We start from the raw sequence: 17,119 nt of genomic DNA, 5'->3' as shown, positions 1-17,119 counted from the left end.
GAACAAATTCCTTGTGTGTGCAACACACTTGGCAAATAAATCTGATTCTGATGTATTGGGACAGTTTTTACACATTGCTTAAGCCTTAAGGTGTTGGTTGTCTATGTGTTTATTAAATATGTTTATAGCGTATATTCAAGAGGATTTCTGTAATATTCTAATATTGTGATAACAATGTAAACTAAATACATATTAAGATGTTGACCAAAAAGATGTTTATCTATTAAATATCTATGTTGGAAAAGGGATGCAATCCTATGCTTTAAATGGGTGTGACCTACTTGAGCAACATTAACTTCAAGGAAATATTTCTAGTAACCTTTTCTCAATCCTGCACCACATGTTGGTTGAATTTAAGGCCATTCCTCTTACAAAACTGTTTTAACTCCGTGATGTTTGTGGTTGTAACTTGTATGAACTTCATGGTCATCCACAACAGTTTTATTGGGTAAAAATCTGTCACCATTCCATAGTGTTTCTGCTTTATCCATTTCTTTGGAAACTTGTGTGCTTAGACTTGTCTTGCGGCATGAGCCTCTTTCGGTTGCAGTTTACAGGCAGACATACTGACATTTTTCTGTAGCATTTGTTGGCACATTTCAGAATTCATGGGCTCATCAATAATGGCAAGCCATCCTGGACCCCAGGCAAAAAAGTAGCCTTAAATCATGAAACTGCCACCACCATGCTTAACAGATTGTACAAGGCTTTTATGTTTGAATGCATTGTTTGTTTTCTGGATTTCTGGATTTATCTACCCACAAAACATGTTTTCAGTAGAGCTCTGGCTCATCCATGTAGTCTTGAGACAACCCTGCAGGGAAAATAGAGGTCTAGTGTTATTGGTAATTTCTGAAACTGCACACTGCTGTTAGTGTTAAAAGAATATGTAAATTAATAATTATTATACTAGTACATATTTTTGGGTTTGAACTTTCCGCACATTATAGCTCTTGCAGTTAGCTATGAGAAAATGAGATGAGATGTCATTTGTGTTTTATTATTCTGATCTTCAGAATACCAAATAATGGAAGAAAAAGGTGTTAAGATTGATTTGATGGCACTGGTGAGATCAGCTCCACTTTATTTGTAATTTTTTGCACTTTAACTTATCTTTATTTTCACCACTATTTAAAAAAATATTTTCTACATGTTCTATGCAAATTCTACTTCTATTTTTATTATTATTTTTATTGCATATTTACACTGACAGTTGACAAGCACTGCACTACATCTCGTACTGTATATAGTTGTGTGTGTAACAAAGTATAAATTTGGTCAGGAGAGCTAGCACACTTCTGCTTCGGTAGAATGAAACGCTACAACCTGGCAACCCTGGGTATTGCAGCGCCATCTATCGTCGTGGAGAATAGTGTATAAATAAACACCAAACGACGAAAGGTGAACAGTTACGTTTAGCGTGTATATGTCCTTTATGAAACAGAAGATTATTTTTTATCGCATTTTAACGTAAACTTTAGACATTATTTGCCCGGAGTGAGTAACTCGTTGCTGAGGAAACGCCTCACCCTATCTTACTTCCTCAGCGCTCGCGTGGTTGCCAGTTGCGCGGTGAAACCCCTTAATACTGGAAGCCTTCCTGGTGATGGACACTGGGTATTTCTGGGGAGATTCAGCAACTGGAACATCATTTGTGTCACAATGATATTACGTTAACACATATGTTTGTAAAACAGACATACAGTATGAACAATGACAGTGTTGTCTGTCTGCCCTCCTTCGCATACATGAGGCTCAGGATTGATCATTGTCCCAGAGAGTAGCGTCATCCATCCCTCTGAAGAGCAGGACAGACATACATTAAACTGTTATAAAGTGGGGAAAAAAGTTGTTAGAATGTCATGAATGCCCTTGTGCCTTTACCACATGAATGGTAATTAACCACATTTTGTGCATTCGATAATTTGGTTTAAAAATTAACTGGAAGGAAAGTTAAAAAGGTTCATTTGCACGTATCTTGGAATCACCAATGTAAATGAAGTTCATCTATATATTATAACACACAGGTACACAAAAACTATCACGGCACCCATAAAATCCCGTATCATAGCTATTCTATAATATATAATCATATCTGTAATGATGCAAAACTATTGTAGGGCCCAAGGGGGGAAATACAGAAACCGTTTTTAATACCCAGTCAGTAATAAATGCATGGAATTATTTTTAATTATTAGAATATTTAGATATGGACAATAAAATCCTTTGCCTAATAAATTGTCTTAACTGGAAGTGATGTTTCATTTAAATCTAGTCTTATCTACATCAGTCTCTCTAGTAGTTTACAGAGGGAGCTAATATTCATATTTAAGGGATAATATACCAATTTAAGGGAGTTTTTCCTTGCCACTGCTGCCTGAGTCACCTCAGACTTGCTCATAGGAGGATAAATACATACACATTGTGAACTATATATATCTAATAATAATCTAGAACTTTTTATTCTGTCAAATTCTCTTACTTTTATTATTCGTTATTTCCTTTATCATTAATTATGTTTACCTTCTGCTCTATGTTTATGTTCTGTAAAGCTGCTTTGAGACAATGTCTATTGTAAAAAAGCGCTATACAAATAAAACTTGAATTGAATTCATAATTCTATGAGAAGAATGTTAATAACAAGGATTCAACAGAAAATTGGACAGAAGAGACAATGTGGTTCCAGTCTCTTTATAATATGTTTCACAAAATATGTATGTGATTATACTGTGCTTAAAAATAAAAACAAATTTCTACAAATAATGAGGCTCAAAGCATTAGCAGATTAAAAATGCATAAAATAAAAAAACTAGCAGACATATCTATCTATCTATACTGTGTGTGTGTGTGTGTATATATATATAATTAAATAAAAATGATTTAACAACTGTTTTCAGTTACCATTGCATTGCACTGTATATGGCCACATGGTGAAAACTCTAAAAATAAATAAAAAAAATTCACACACACACAAAATTAGAAAGTTGACTCTAAAACTGAAGCACTAATGTTATTAGAAGAGTAAAAGACTTCAGCTTCTGATCTTCAGAATCAGAACTATAGCATTAATATGCATATCACTGAGACTTCATTAGGTTCATTAAACTTTCTAAGAGGATTCTTTTTTGTGTATGGAAGAACCATAATCGGAGATATTTTCAGCAGTCACTTAAAATCAACACTAGGGTTTTGTGGACTCTGGCAGTGGGTTTGAGATTGGACTTTTGTGGGGAGATTTTGAGTGCTGCTTCTTTGTGTGGGCAGCAGCTGGGAGTGTAAAGAAAGCCATCTAGTTTTTCTCTACCTTTGTCTCTGCAGTGCACCCACTGCTGTTCTCAACATTCTCAATATTAACCAAGAAGCTGTCTGGGGTCTCATCATCCTCCTGAGGTAGGTTAAGCATCACCTTGTACTTCTGTAAATATGAGATTTGATATAAAATGTAACCTTTTAAAATATCAGAAAGAAAAAAAAATTATACATCAGAACCATTACAAGGTACAGTAGATGGAGGTAGAAGTTTACATACCCTTGTTAAAAGTGAAGGCTTTTGTAAAAACCAACATCAATCATGGCAGATCTATTTCTATCTTTAATTTTATGTAGCACGGAACACAGTTCAAGTGGAAAAGTAATAGATCTATTTTAGTGGGAACTGAACAACCCTTTCTAAAGGGGCATGTGACTATGCTCAAACTAATCATTTTCAAAATTCAAAAGTAATTATTATACCCGAATTATCACCTGATTAACCTCAAAGAAAGATCAGTCATTTCAGTCAAATGCAGATTACAAAGAGTTGTTAAGCAAATGTGCTTAACAACTCTTTGTAATCTGCAGCTCAGAAAGGTATAGGAAAACAATGAAGTGTACTGATCAGTCATCTATTTCCCTAAAATATTTATTTATGGTTAATGTGCTGTTAAATCTGTTTCACCTGTAAGTTCTGGTAGTGTGTAAGAGATTTGCAGTGTGTCTCCCGAGCTCGGGATTCAAAGTGGTAAAACTTATGGCACAGTTTACAGAGGAAACCTGCTACAGGGATTACAAAGCTGGTGCCTGTGAAAAAAGATAGAAAAACTGATCAGAGCCATCATAAAGACTTTATCCTCAAGTCACGAGGAGTCCTTCTAGATTCCGGGCTCACCATATTGTGTGTCTGGATCATACTCTTTATCATCAGTGATCTCTGCTGCATTAACCTGTTAGAGAGAAAAGCAGAAGGTCATCAACTATAAAACAACTAAATTAACTTATCATGAAGTCAAAGAGGACACTGACCTGTTCAGACACAGTTTCTTCCTCCTCCTCTCCGTCTTCCTCATACTCATCTTCATCTTCAAAGCAACCTATGGCATCTAACGTTATAAGTTCCCCCATGACTTCGGGTCCTCCGTCTTCTTTTAGCTGGAGCAAAACAGAGCAATGAAGTACTATTATATATGTTATCTACTCATTTCACTCATTAAAACAGAGCTGAGAAACAACCTGCAATTAACTCCAAATCCAATTCAGTCAAGTGAAGACAAAGAAATGTAAGGGTATCATTAACTATGCAGCAATATATAGAATTATGATTCGTCCTTTCCATGGTATGGTCTTCTGAGCAGTGAGAACATAGCAATTACACTTGTGTGGATCAAAATTATTTGGTTCAAAATGTGAATGAGGTCTTGATCCTCATTTAAGTGAAATCAATTGCAATGAGAAAATCAACCCTGTAATCAACTTAATTGCAGAAATTGAATCAAATGTGGTGCAATTTTGGAGGAACAAACTGAGCCAAATGACATGTCTGTGTTCTAGGTATCAGGGTCAAAGAACAAATGCTCAGTACTGTACACAAACATGTTAATGTTATTCTTTTTCCATATTTAGTTGATCTAGGTGATTTCCAACCTGCAAAACAGTTGTTCACCTATTTCTGTTGCTTTATTCTTGTAAGTAAAAAAAATATAAGCCATTTACATGTAATTTTTAGTCCCATCCCTCAGCTACTGTTTCTTTGCGATCAGGTAGACTCTGATTCAGCTATAGCACAGCTATTTGTTTGAACACAAAAAAAGTTTGCTAGACTTCTTAGATGAACATTCTTTGTCACAGAAATTGTGCATGTTAAAACTGGGGAAAACATGTACAGTGCCTTGCGAAAGTATTCGGCCCCCTTGAACTTTGCGACCTTTTGCCACATTTCAGGCTTCAAACATAATGATATGAAACTGTAATTTTTTGTGAATAATCAACAATAAGTGGGACACAATCATGAAGTGGAATGAAATTTATTGGATATTTCAAACTTTTTTAACAAATCAAAAACTGAAAAATTGGGCGTGCAAAATTATTCGGCCCCTTTACTTTCAGTGCAGCAAACTCTCTCCAGAAGTTCAGTGAGGATCTCTGAATGATCCAATGTTGACCTAAATGACTAATGATGATAAATAGAATCCACCTGTGTGTAATCAAGTCTCCATATAAATGCACCTGCACTGTGATAGTCTCAGAGGTCCGTTTAAAGTGCAGAGAGCATCATGAAGAACAAGGAACACACCAGGCAGGTCCGAGATACTGTTGTGGAGAAGTTTAAAGCCGGATTTGGATACAAAAAGATTTCCCAAGCTTTAAACATCCCAAGGAGCACTGTGCAAGCGATAAAATTGAAATGGAAGGAGTATCTGACCACTGCAAATCTACCAAGACCTGGCCGTCCCTTTAAACTTTCAGCTCATACAAGGAGAAGACTGATCAGAGATGCAGCCAAGAGGCCCATGATCACTCTGGATGAACTGCAGAGATCTACAGCTGAGGTGGGAGACTCTGTCCATAGGATAACAATCAGTTGTATACTGCAGAAATCTGGCCTTTATGGAAGAGTGGAAAGAAGAAAGCCATTTCTTAAAGATATCCATAAAAAGTGTCGTTTAAAGTTTGCCACAAGCCACCTGGGAGACACACCAAACATGTGGAAGAAGGTGCTCTGGTCAGATGAAACCAAAATTGAACTTTTTGGCAACAATGCAAAACGTTATGTTTGGCGTAAAAGCAACACAGCTCATCACCCTGAACACACAATCCCCACTGTCAAACATGGTGGTGGCAGCATCATGGTTTGGGCCTGCTTTTCTTCAGCAGGGACAGGGAAGATGGTTAAAATTGATGGGAAGATGGATGGAGCAAATACAGGACCATTCTGGAAGAAAACCTGATGGAGTCTGCAAAAGACCTGAGACTGGGACGGAGATTTGTCTTCCAACAAGACAATGATCCAAAACATGAAGCAAAATCTACAATGGAATGGTTCAAAAATAAACATATCCAGGTGTTAGAATGGCCAAGTCAAAGTCCAGACCTAAACCCAATCGAGAATCTGTGGAAAGAACTGAAAACTGCTGTTCACAAACGCTCTCCATCCAACCTCACTGAGCTCGAGCTGTTCTGAAAGGAGGAATGGGCAAAAATTTCAGTCTCTCAATGTGCAAAACTGATGGAGACATACCCCAAGCGACTTACAGCTGTAATTGCAGCAAAAGGTGGCGCTACAAAGTATTAACTTAAGGGGGCCGAATAATTTTGCATGCCCAATTTTTCAGTTTTTGATTTGTTAAAAAAGTTTGAAATATCCAATAAATTTCGTTCCACTTCAAGATTGTGTCCCACTTGTTGTTGATTCTTCACAAAAAATTAGTTTCATATCATTATGTTTGAAGCCTGAAATGTGGCAAAAGGTCGCAAAGTTCAAGGGGGCCGAATACTTTCGCAAGGCACTGTAAATGTTTTCAAAGATTTTATTTTACCTTATTGTTTGGAATGTTGTCTTGCTGCAGAATGTGGCCCAATTTAATTTATTTTGAGATTGAATGTTTTTTCTGAAGTTTTTCAGTTAAGTATACACACCTCTTCAACCTGCTGTTTGTGCTCTGAGGACTTCATGTGCTCCACAAACTTGCGAGGAGTTCTGAAGTGTCGCTCACACACTGTGCAGACTGGTCTGGAAGAGACCTTCGCCATCTGTTATAAACATGAGAACATCAGCAGCAGAGTGATAGGAAAAGGAATCATTGTCTGTGCTTTCCATTTGTTCATACCTTGTGCTTCTTTGTTCTTCTGTGTTTGATAAGATCACCAGTAAAGTGACACTGGCAGATTGTACACCAGCGCTGAAGGTTTCTGTAAGAAATTACACAAACACAACCGTAGCAGGCTTCAAAATTCAACCAGCAAACCTCACACAACAATGAGCAAAGATTAGTTTTAAGAGACAGATTTAAACTTTGTCTAAGTATTAAATAAGATTAATAACTAAAATGGTCTTAATTAATTATATCTAAAAGCTATTATTAAAACACATCTTTGCCACATCAACATTTAATTTTATTTTACATTTCATTCTTACTTGCTTCTAAGTACACTCTACTAAACCCTGTCACATCCATAATTCTGGTAAACTGCTATATACATCTTAAAATAAACCTTACAACATAGATTTTTATGTAACAGACATTTAAAACAGGTCTTGATCCTAAAATCCATATTCTACAGCTAACGGCATATTATAGTTGTTATGTGCAATTAATGAATCTGTTTGTAAAAGGATTTCTCAGGGTTTTCTCAGGGTAACACGTTCCTCTGATATTTATAAGATCCATGTATCTGTATACGTACACTCACCGGCCACTTTATTAGGTACACCTTTCTAGTATGGCAGTTCAGAACTGCCTTAATCCTTCATGGCATAGATTCAAAAAGGTACTGGAAACATTCCTCAGAGATTTTGGTCCATATCGACATGATAGCATCACGCAGTTGCTGCAGATTTGTCGGCTGCACGTCCATGATGCGAATCTCCCATTCCACCACATCCCAAAGGTGCTCTATTGGATTGAGATCCTGTGACTGTGGAGGCCATTTGAGTACAGTGAACTCATTGTCATGTTCAGGAAACCAGTCTGAGACGATTCGCACTTTATGACATGGCGCGTTATCCTGCTGGAAGTAGCCATCAGAAGATGGGTACACTGTGGTCATAAAGGGATGGACATGGTCAGCAACAATTCTCAGGTACTGCAGGTTGTAGCGTTGACACGATGCTCAATTGGTACTAATGGGCCCACAGTGTGCCAAGAAAAAATCCCCCACACCATTACACCACCAACACCAGCCTGAACGGTTGATACAAGGCAGGATGGATCCATGCTTTCATGTTGCTGATGCCAAATTCTGACCCTACCATCCAAATGTCGCAGTAGAAATGGAGACTCATCAGACCAGGCAACATTTTTCCAATCTACTATTGTCCAATTTTGGTTAGCCTGTGCGAATTGTGGCCTCAGTTTCCTGTTCTTAGCTGTCAGGAGTGGCGCCCGATGTGGTCTTCTGCTGCTGGTTATTTGAGTTACTGTTGCCTTTCTATCAGGTCGAACAAGTCTGGCCATTCTCCTCTGACCTCTGGCATCAACAAGGCATTTGCGCCCACAGAACTGCCGCTGGATATTTTCTCTTTTACGGACCATTCTCTGTAAACCCTAGAGATGGTTGTTCGTGAAAATCCCAGTAGATCAGCAGTTTCTGAAATACTCAGACCAGCCCGTATGGCACCACCAACCATGAAACTTTCAAAGTCACTTAAATCACCTTTCTTCCCCATTCTGACGATCGGTTTGAACTGCAGCAGATCGTCTTGACCATGTCTACATGCCTAAATATATTGAGTTGCTGCCATGTGATTGGCTGATTAGAAATTTGCGTTAACGAGCAGTTGGACAGGTGTACCTAATAAAGTGGCCAGTGTGTGTATCTAACCATAGTTAGAAACAATTAAGGGTTATAGTGTAGAAATGTGGTTACATTCTCTGACCCCATTGCAGTCTGGCCTGCTGAAGTGATAAACCTGAACAGATCTATGCCCAATCCTTGCCTGTATTTGCCCTGCAGTGATTGGTGCATTTTGGGTAGCAGTGTTGCCAGGCAGGTGTTGCTCAAATGCTGAATCTCCCTCATCTTTTGCTGGTGACCCAAGCTGATCATGTGAGTCTGAAAGTCCTGCAACAAACCAGCATTACAATGTATCAGAATGCAAAATAGCTGTGTTATACATACAGTGTCACTTCAAAGGTTGTGAAACCTTTAGAAATTTCTATATTTCTGCATAAATACGACCCAAAACAACATCAGATTTTCACAGAAGTCCAAAAGCCGACAAAGTGAACCCAATCAAACAGATCAGACAAATATACTTAGTAATTTTACTTAGTATATACAAATATACTTAGTAATTTTGTTATTCAGGAAAATGTTCCGATATTATATCTCTGTGTGAGGCAAAAGTATGTGAACATCTAGGATTTAGTATTTACTTTCAAGCTAAAATTAGAGTCCACCTGATTTCAGTCAATGATCAGTCAAAGATATCTGTACATAAACTGAATCTCAAGAAAGAATGGGTCATACACCTAGACATTGATCACAAGCACCCAAAACTGTCTACCAAATAATGATTAAAGTCAAAGTCCTGACATTAATCCAAAGTGAAATTGTGGAAGGACGTGAAACAAGCAGTTCATATGAGGACCAAAATCCCAGTGGAATGGAACACAATTCTCCTAAGATGTTGTGCAGGACTGATCAAAAGTTACTGGAAACTTTACTTAGTAATTGCTGCATAAAGGCTCACAACAGATACTGAAAACAAATGTTCACATACTTTTGCAATTCACAGATATGTAATGCTGAAACATTTTTCTCAATAAATAAATGAAGTATAATGTTGTTGGCTTATTTTTTTCATTTTGGTCATGTTGTTTACCTTTAAGACTTCTTTGAAAATCTGATGATGTTTTGGGCCATATTTATGCAGAAATATAGGAATTTCTAAATGGTTAAATAATTCACAATTGACACTGTAAGTGGCAACTAAAATGTAATGCTAATACATGCAGGGTGTTTAGGAAAACTGCTTTAAAATTTTTAACAGGATATAACCTTACATGCTGGTCAGGAGATGTGACATTGCAGATATAGCAGCAGTATTTGTCAGTCATGCTCATGTCTTTCTCCAAGGCCAGGCCTGCAGCGCCTGCTGCCTCCTCTGACCTAGTGCTGAAGGCTCGACTCTCACTGCTGTGCTGAATGGTCACTTTAAGAGATGTGCCTACACCCAGCACCTGTAAACCAATACACCATTCAAAATCACAGCCATGCAGAACTATGCTAATGATATCACATGCCAGGAACTTGAGAGGTCTATATTTACTGCTGGTATTAAAAAACAACATTCTATGTTGTGGAGGCTAATGAAAATATGAAGGTGGTGCAGACAAGAATAATTAGGGTTGATCACGGTTATACCTCTGCTGTCCTGCTCTGCTCCATTTCCTTGTCAGCTTCAGGGCATTCCTCCTCTGCATAAGCATGCACTCAGTTTATGGCAGAACAAAAAAAAAGAGACAAATTTAAAATCATCAGAAACTAAATGCAATGCAAAACTAAAAACATGGAATGTAAGAAGAGCCCTAATCTGACACAGAATCTGATATCTTACTTTTTTGAGAAGTGAAATATTTATGGAAAAGTTATGAACACCTAATGAATTATTATACTAAATAATTAGGTAATTAATTATATCACAAACAAAATTAATAATCAACCAACCAAATAAATAGGTGTGCTATTTTAGAAGCTACATAATAATAATGGAATCATATTATTATACTGATATTAAGTCATATTGCTAAATCAATCACATCTGCAGTAATTAATGTGATCATTATATCTAGGACTATACATGCAGTGATATGGTGCTAATACTCTAGCTTTGAATTAGATTATTTTAGTTCAAGGCTTGTAAATCTTCTCATTCATATATCTCATTAAACTTTCACACTTTTGCTGTTGTTACATTGCTTGATTTTGCAGTGCAGATTTTTTTTTTTTTGGCAGAAAACAACTTGAACTGGTGAAATTGCAAAGGATTCTTCTTTTAGGGATAGATGTTGGGAGATAAATAGTAAATTAATTTAATTCTGTAAAGCTGTTTTCTGTCAATGTCAATTTTTAAACAAATAAATTGAACTGAATTGTAAACTACTACCAGTGAAGAAACGTGATGCTACTTGGCCCAAATCTATTGACAATTTGTGGTTATTTATGAAAAATTGTGAGCTTCTCTGAACATTGCAGTGTTTGCTTGATTTTGTGTTAAATCCTAAAAGCAAAAAATCCTGGAGGAACAGCTGGTTTTTTTTTTTTTACCATTCTGTTCAAACTCTATAGATTATTGTTAAAATAGACCTGCAGTTTCTAAAATGACTGGACAACAGAATGAATATAGAGGTGTTAGGGGGTTTAAATGATGTGCAAAGATTATCAGGTGTGACACTTGTGTAAAAGATGCCCATTACCATACACCAATCAGGATTTAACATTATACCAACTAACCTTCCTGCTCTTGCATCGTTGATGAATCTGCTGATTTCTGCTCTGAACCTATATCTTCAGACTCTTCCACCATCTCAGCAGCTCTGTGTAATTCAGTATGTGCAAGTTAAGCTTAATGAAGAACTTAACAGCATCCAACCATATTTAAATTCTCAATCTAGTGTTCTTTATTTATTAATAGGTACCCATGATCCTTCTGTTCAGAGGATGAGTCCTGAGTTTCGACGGATGATTTTAGTTTCTTTCCTGCAACACAAGACTAAATTAACACGTTTCAATACCATCATATACAATCGTGTCTGAAAGCCCTTTTGGCTGGCACTTTTGTTCAGACAAATAATCTCACCCTCCTTTGAAGTTTTTACTTCTGTTGTGTATTTGCTCATCTGTCCATTACTTTTCTCTTTGAATCTTTCTCTTTGTTCGTTTTGCCTCTTTCGCTGAAGATTGTGCAGACAGCCTTTCTGAAACAGAAAATGTAATCCTTTAAACTGGTACTAATCACCCCAAAAATACCAAAATGACAAATTTATATTTTCCATTCAATCTACAAACATCAGGTTTTGAAAATAACTCTAGCAATGTAGAGATGTCACCTTATTCATACAAAAAAAAAAAAAAGATGCCACCTTATTTATAAAAGCTCCTTGTGACTCATGGAGATGTTCAGGTAAAAAAGCCATGCGTGGGGTCCTCAGGGGAACACGGAACGGAGCGGCACCGAGAAGAGACCGGCCTCCTCCTGATGATAAAAAAGGTGAGTGAATCTGTTTCCCATGACATGGTGACATCTCTGCAACAATCCAGTGAATGAGAGACGTTAAGAAATTACTCAATGAGCAGAAGAAATGCGTTAAACACCCTAGAAACTTAAGATAACATTTATACCAGGTTGTCGTGGCATGGTCACTGCATGCTGCAGCAGGGGGTACGGACCGAGGAGGCCCTGTGAATTTGCAGGTCTAACAGTCTGTGCAGAGGAAAATGGATGATCTCCAGGAGGTCCACTGCTTGGAATTATGTGAATCAGTATTAAAAGTTTAAAAAGCCTCAAGCACAAATAAAAATATCATCAAACATCAACCACCTCACTGTGAACTCTCTAGTGATGAATCATCTTCGACATTATACATGTAGATAACACCAGTTCCAAAATTTGTATATTACTTGTAAACCACTAAGAAAGCAATATTACTTATTTTTTCTTTAGTATTACTTGAGTAAAAATGAGAATACCACAATTCTGAGCTGCAATTAAATTATGACTAGGATAAAGTTAACTCTATGCAGTTGTTGTTGCTGAATGAATTCCAGAGTGTCTGTAAGGTAAAGAAGTGAAAAGGCAGTTGTTGATACCGTGTTCCTTTGTGCAGGAGAGGATCTGAGTGCAGGACATGAGAAGGTGGGGACAGAGACGGGATCACAGCTTGGGACTCAGCTGGAAAACGCTGCAGCTGTTTGTTCTTTGTGCGGATCATCTTTCCCTCTATTCTTCCCCGGGCTGCACAAACCTAGAGGGATAAAAAAGTTTTTGACTGACGTTACCTCACAGCGTCACGTATTTCAGTGACTGGTCTGGTGAAGTCTGCATGCTAACGCGTCTCTTAAAACCAGCTAACAGCTCATCAAATGTCATCTAATCCGAAATCGCTTTGTGGACTAACTGTAGAATGAACCCAATCACAAAATGTATTTTATATATGATTTTAATTTAATATGATAATTTAATTACCAGCTATAAGTTGTGATAGCTTACTCAAACTCGACCAGAAAAGTAAACAAATCAAACGTTTTCTTCATTTATTTAGGGCAAAGACTGAACTGCACGTGCGCCCCCGTGCGACACGGAGGAAGAGCTGAAGGTTCTATGTTTATTTCAGTGTAATTTCTGTTCTTCACTGCAAAGAGACGCTGTTGACTTTATCATAGCCAATAACCCTCTCTGCTTCCTAAGAAGCTGGGATATGTTTTCACTGTGTTCACTTTTATATGTGAAAAATAAAGGCTCCTTCTAATTCTACTATTACACCTATTTCTAAGCAATACATTCTCTTTGCAAAGAGAAATATTTATTTTATGTTCAGCAGATATACAAAGCCTGAATAATAAGAAATTTGCTATTCTTGCAAGCTTTTCTTAAAGCATGTTTACCTTGCACCTCCTAGGGTTGGAATTAAAGTCCCACCTCCATTCTGCATGCACAGTTTGCATGTTCTCTTTGAGCTTTGGGGGTTTTCTTTAGGGAGTTCTCCGGTTTCTTTCTCAGTCCAAAGCATGTGAATCTGTGTGATTGTGTCCTGCAATGGGTTGGTACCCTATCCAGAGTGTCCCCGCCTTGTGCCCCAAATCCACTGAGATATCCTCTAGGTTCTCTGTGACTCTGGGTAGAATAAGCAGTATAGAAAATGGATAGATGGATGGATTTCTCAATGAAATACTACACACTATTCGAGTAGCTGTCCTGCACATTCAGTGTTTTACTTGCTCTAAGACACCTACTTCATATTAGAAGGGTTCTGTCGGTCTATAATTGGGATCACTGTACACATTTACAGAATTGTTTTACATGATCTCCACTAGATGGCGGTTTTAATGTAGAAATGAGTCTGTACACTAATACAAACAGGACTTTTGTACGTATTTGCAGTTTGTGTTGATCTGAAGCAATACTGTTTGTAGGCTATTAAAACACATTTTAAAATGTTTATGGAATAAACACACACACACAGTCAAGTTTTCGCGACTATTATCTGATGATGCTGATGTTCATATACCGAAGTGTATATGAATTTACTCAAATATTAATTACATTCATTCAATACAGTGTAATCATAAAATATATAAAATCATTTAATTCATATCTGATAACAACAACAACAACAACAACAATAATAATAATAATAATAATAATAATAATAATAATAGTAATAATAGTAATAATTATAATAATAATAATAATAATAATAATAATAATAATAATAATAGGAGATCAGTTTTCTCTGCATTCTCTCCACTGATTTATTTTCACTGCTCAAAACATGTCAGTAAGTAAACTAGCCAAATTTCTGTCAATGATCATTTTAAACGATTGTAAATGATCAATTTTCTCACCTCACTCCAGTTTTTTCCAATGTTTGGTGATAGTAGATTGTTTAGCGATCTGGCAACCCCGATTTACCATCCTATCAGCTCATGGCGTATGTAGATTGTTTAGCGATCTGGCAACCCCGATTTACCATCATATCAGCTCATGGTGTGTGTGTGTGTGTGTGTGTGTGTGTGTGTGTGTGTGTGTGTGTGTGTGTGTGTGTGTGTGTGTGTGTGTGTGTGTGTGTGAGGGAGAGGGGGGGAGATAGAGCGAGACTGTGGACATTTGGACATTTAAAGATTTTGAGGTCTGGACGCAGGCATTGAAAGGGAACCGGTAAAAAGCGGCGGTTTTTCGATTCGGTCCCGTTTCTCCCGTTCGCTGTAAAGCAGAAGCAAAGCCAGCAGTCAGAATGGGAAACCGGGGGATGGAGGATTTGATTCCGCTGGTTAACCGAATGCAGGATGCGTTTTCTGCGATCGGACAAAATGCCAACCTGGACCTTCCCCAGATCGCTGTGGTTGGCGGTCAGAGCGCAGGAAAAAGCTCTGTGCTGGAGAATTTTGTGGGGAAGTAAGTAATGCAAAGGGAACGAGTAACATCTTTATATACTAATAAAAATGACATACATTAAAAAATGAAAGACAGACATAAGCGATGGGCTAATTATTCACATTCTTACAGTTATCTGAACGAGATCACAAATTTATGCCATATGTAAATTCAGCATATTCTTTTTATAAAAGCATTTGTTTTAACTCACGATTCAACAGGTTAATCATATTAAATAAGATTAATTGAAAACCCTCACTCATGTCACACAGCCTCTTCATTTTCCAGCCAGTGCGGTATTTCTCCACCAAAACACCGCTACAAAAACATAACCGAAATAATGCATTACGCCACTAGAACCAGTCTGGAATGGTTTGGAAGAATATTATGCTGAAGTGTTTTTTTCTCACTGAACATGGAGAGGCTATCTGCCTCTGTGAATGTTAAAAAGGCGGGTTCGTGATGAGCTCAAAGGCTGGATGATCCTGTTTACTATATCACAGTTCAGACATAATTTTTGTTTCTTTTTTACATTAGTGCTTTATTATCGATATATCATTATTTATGTATCGCAGCTTAAGTGATACATAAATAATGATATATCGATAATAAAGCACCGATAATAAAGTACCATGAGTGTTATTATGGAAAGGAAAGGGAAGAGATTGCCATTATGTAATCACGTAACACTCCCACGTCTGTTCACTGTAGGCATAATCTTTCCCAAAATATCGAGATATTCGGGTCTCGTGTTTTCAGGACCAAGGACAGTTCTGCAAAGGGTTTAGCAGGAACACTATAAGTGCTTCATGCCTTAAGTCAAGAAGTCAAGAGTCAAGAAGCTTTTTATTGTCATTTCAACCATATATAGCTGTTGCAGTACACAGTGAAATGAGACAACGTTTCTCCAGGATCAAGGTGCTACATAAAACAAAGACAGGGCTAAGGACATGTAAGTAGTTTTAGCCACATAAAGTGCAACTGTGCAACCTGGTGCAAACAGTGCAGGACAAGACAAGCAAGACAGTGCAGGACAAAAGACAGTGCAGGACAAAAAACAGTGCAGACATTAAGTTACAAGACAATACAAAAAGTACAAAAAATGCAATACACAAAAGACAGTAACAGAAACAGCGCCGACCGACCGGTGTAAATACTGAATGTTCAAACAATATTTTGTGCAGTAAAAGAATGAACAGCAGCAGGTACTTAGCAGCAGGTCCTTTGGATTATATATGGAGTTGTGCAAAAAATAGCAGATGACTGAGATATTGTCCAATATGTGCAAAAACAGCAGAAAAGTGTGCAAAACAGTGTGTGTGTTTTGTGGGGGTCTGTGCAGTCCATACAGATGATGTGTGTGTATGTTGTGCTCAGTATAGTACAGTTCGGTTATTGAGAAGTCTGATGGCTTGTGGGAAGAAACTGTTACGCAGTCTGGTCGTGAGGGCCCGAATGCTTCGGTACCTTTTTCCAGACGGCAGGAGGGTGAAGAGTGTGTGTGAGGGGTGTGTGGGGTCATCGACAATGCTGTTGCCTTTGCGGACGCAGCGTGTGGTGTAAGTGTCCATGATAGAGGGAAGAGAGACCCCAATGATCTTCTCCGCTGTCCTCACTATCCGCTGCAGGGTTTTGCGATCCGAGATCGTACAGTTCCCAAACCAGACAGTGATGCAGCTGCTCAGGATGCTCTCAATGGTCCCTCTGTAGAACATGGTCAGGGTTGGGGGAGGGAGATGTGCCTTTCTCAGCCTTCGGAGGAAGTAGAGACGCTGCTGGGCTTTCTTGGTGACGGCGCTGGTGTTGAGTGACCAGGTGAGGTTCTCCGCTAGATGAACACCCAGAAATTTGGTGCTCTTGACGATCTCTACAGATGATCCGTCGATGTTCAGCGGAGAGTGGTCGCTCTGTGCTCTCCTGAAGTCCACAACCATCTCTTTAGTTTTGTCCACATTCAGAGAAAGGTTGTTGGCTCTACACCAGGCAGTTAGTTGTTGCACCTCCTCCCTGTATGCTGACTCGTCGTTCTTGTTGATGAGACCCACCACG

The 17,119-nt window shown here is 38.0% G+C and overlaps 2 protein-coding genes and 1 long non-coding RNA gene across 13 annotated transcripts in view; 2 read left to right on the top strand and 1 right to left on the bottom strand.

The window, feature by feature from the left end:
* Nucleotides 1-386: 386 nt before the first annotated feature.
* ciz1b (cdkn1a interacting zinc finger protein 1b) lies at nucleotides 387-12,923 on the bottom strand. Of its 8 annotated transcripts, none has more exons than XM_047818347.1 (18): nucleotides 12,787-12,923; nucleotides 12,319-12,440; nucleotides 12,060-12,223; nucleotides 11,777-11,894; nucleotides 11,616-11,676; nucleotides 11,431-11,513; nucleotides 10,342-10,394; nucleotides 9,981-10,157; nucleotides 8,852-9,036; nucleotides 7,083-7,164; nucleotides 6,892-7,005; nucleotides 4,282-4,407; nucleotides 4,148-4,202; nucleotides 3,938-4,059; nucleotides 3,305-3,415; nucleotides 1,704-1,826; nucleotides 1,530-1,623; nucleotides 389-814 (listed from the first exon to the last, which is right to left on the bottom strand). In XM_047818347.1, the coding sequence occupies exons 1-17, from the start codon at nucleotides 12,906-12,908 to the stop codon at nucleotides 1,531-1,533; spliced, it is 1,911 nt and encodes a 636-aa protein (XP_047674303.1). In that variant the 5' UTR covers nucleotides 12,909-12,923; the 3' UTR covers nucleotides 389-814; nucleotide 1,530. The 8 variants fall into 8 exon arrangements, with proteins under 8 accessions (XP_047674304.1, XP_047674307.1, XP_047674309.1 ...); XM_047818349.1 differs by having other exon boundaries at nucleotides 395-814; nucleotides 10,342-10,409; nucleotides 12,060-12,172; nucleotides 12,319-12,437; XM_047818350.1 differs by having other exon boundaries at nucleotides 402-814; nucleotides 8,912-9,036.
* On the top strand, nucleotides 3,254-13,450 carry LOC113642283. The gene is made up of 3 exons (XR_007143855.1): nucleotides 3,254-3,390; nucleotides 12,093-12,187; nucleotides 12,804-13,450. It is a non-coding gene; the product is annotated as an uncharacterized LOC113642283 (long non-coding RNA).
* A 1,299-nt stretch (nucleotides 13,451-14,749) lies between these two features.
* dnm1b (dynamin 1b) overlaps nucleotides 14,750-17,119 on the top strand; it is a 35,274-nt gene continuing 32,904 nt past the window's right edge. For all 4 annotated transcript variants that reach the window (XM_027145567.2, XM_027145563.2, XM_027145569.2 and 1 more), the window contains exon 1: nucleotides 14,750-15,091. In XM_027145567.2, the coding sequence (XP_027001368.2) occupies nucleotides 14,931-15,091 (161 nt within the window). In that variant the 5' untranslated portion in view covers nucleotides 14,750-14,930. The remainder of the gene's footprint in view (nucleotides 15,092-17,119) is intronic.

The sequence above is a fragment of the Tachysurus fulvidraco genome, chromosome 9, assembly GCF_022655615.1.
Source record: "Tachysurus fulvidraco isolate hzauxx_2018 chromosome 9, HZAU_PFXX_2.0, whole genome shotgun sequence".
NCBI lineage: Eukaryota > Metazoa > Chordata > Actinopteri > Siluriformes > Bagridae > Tachysurus > Tachysurus fulvidraco.
This window is presented reverse-complemented; position numbering and strand designations above follow the sequence as displayed.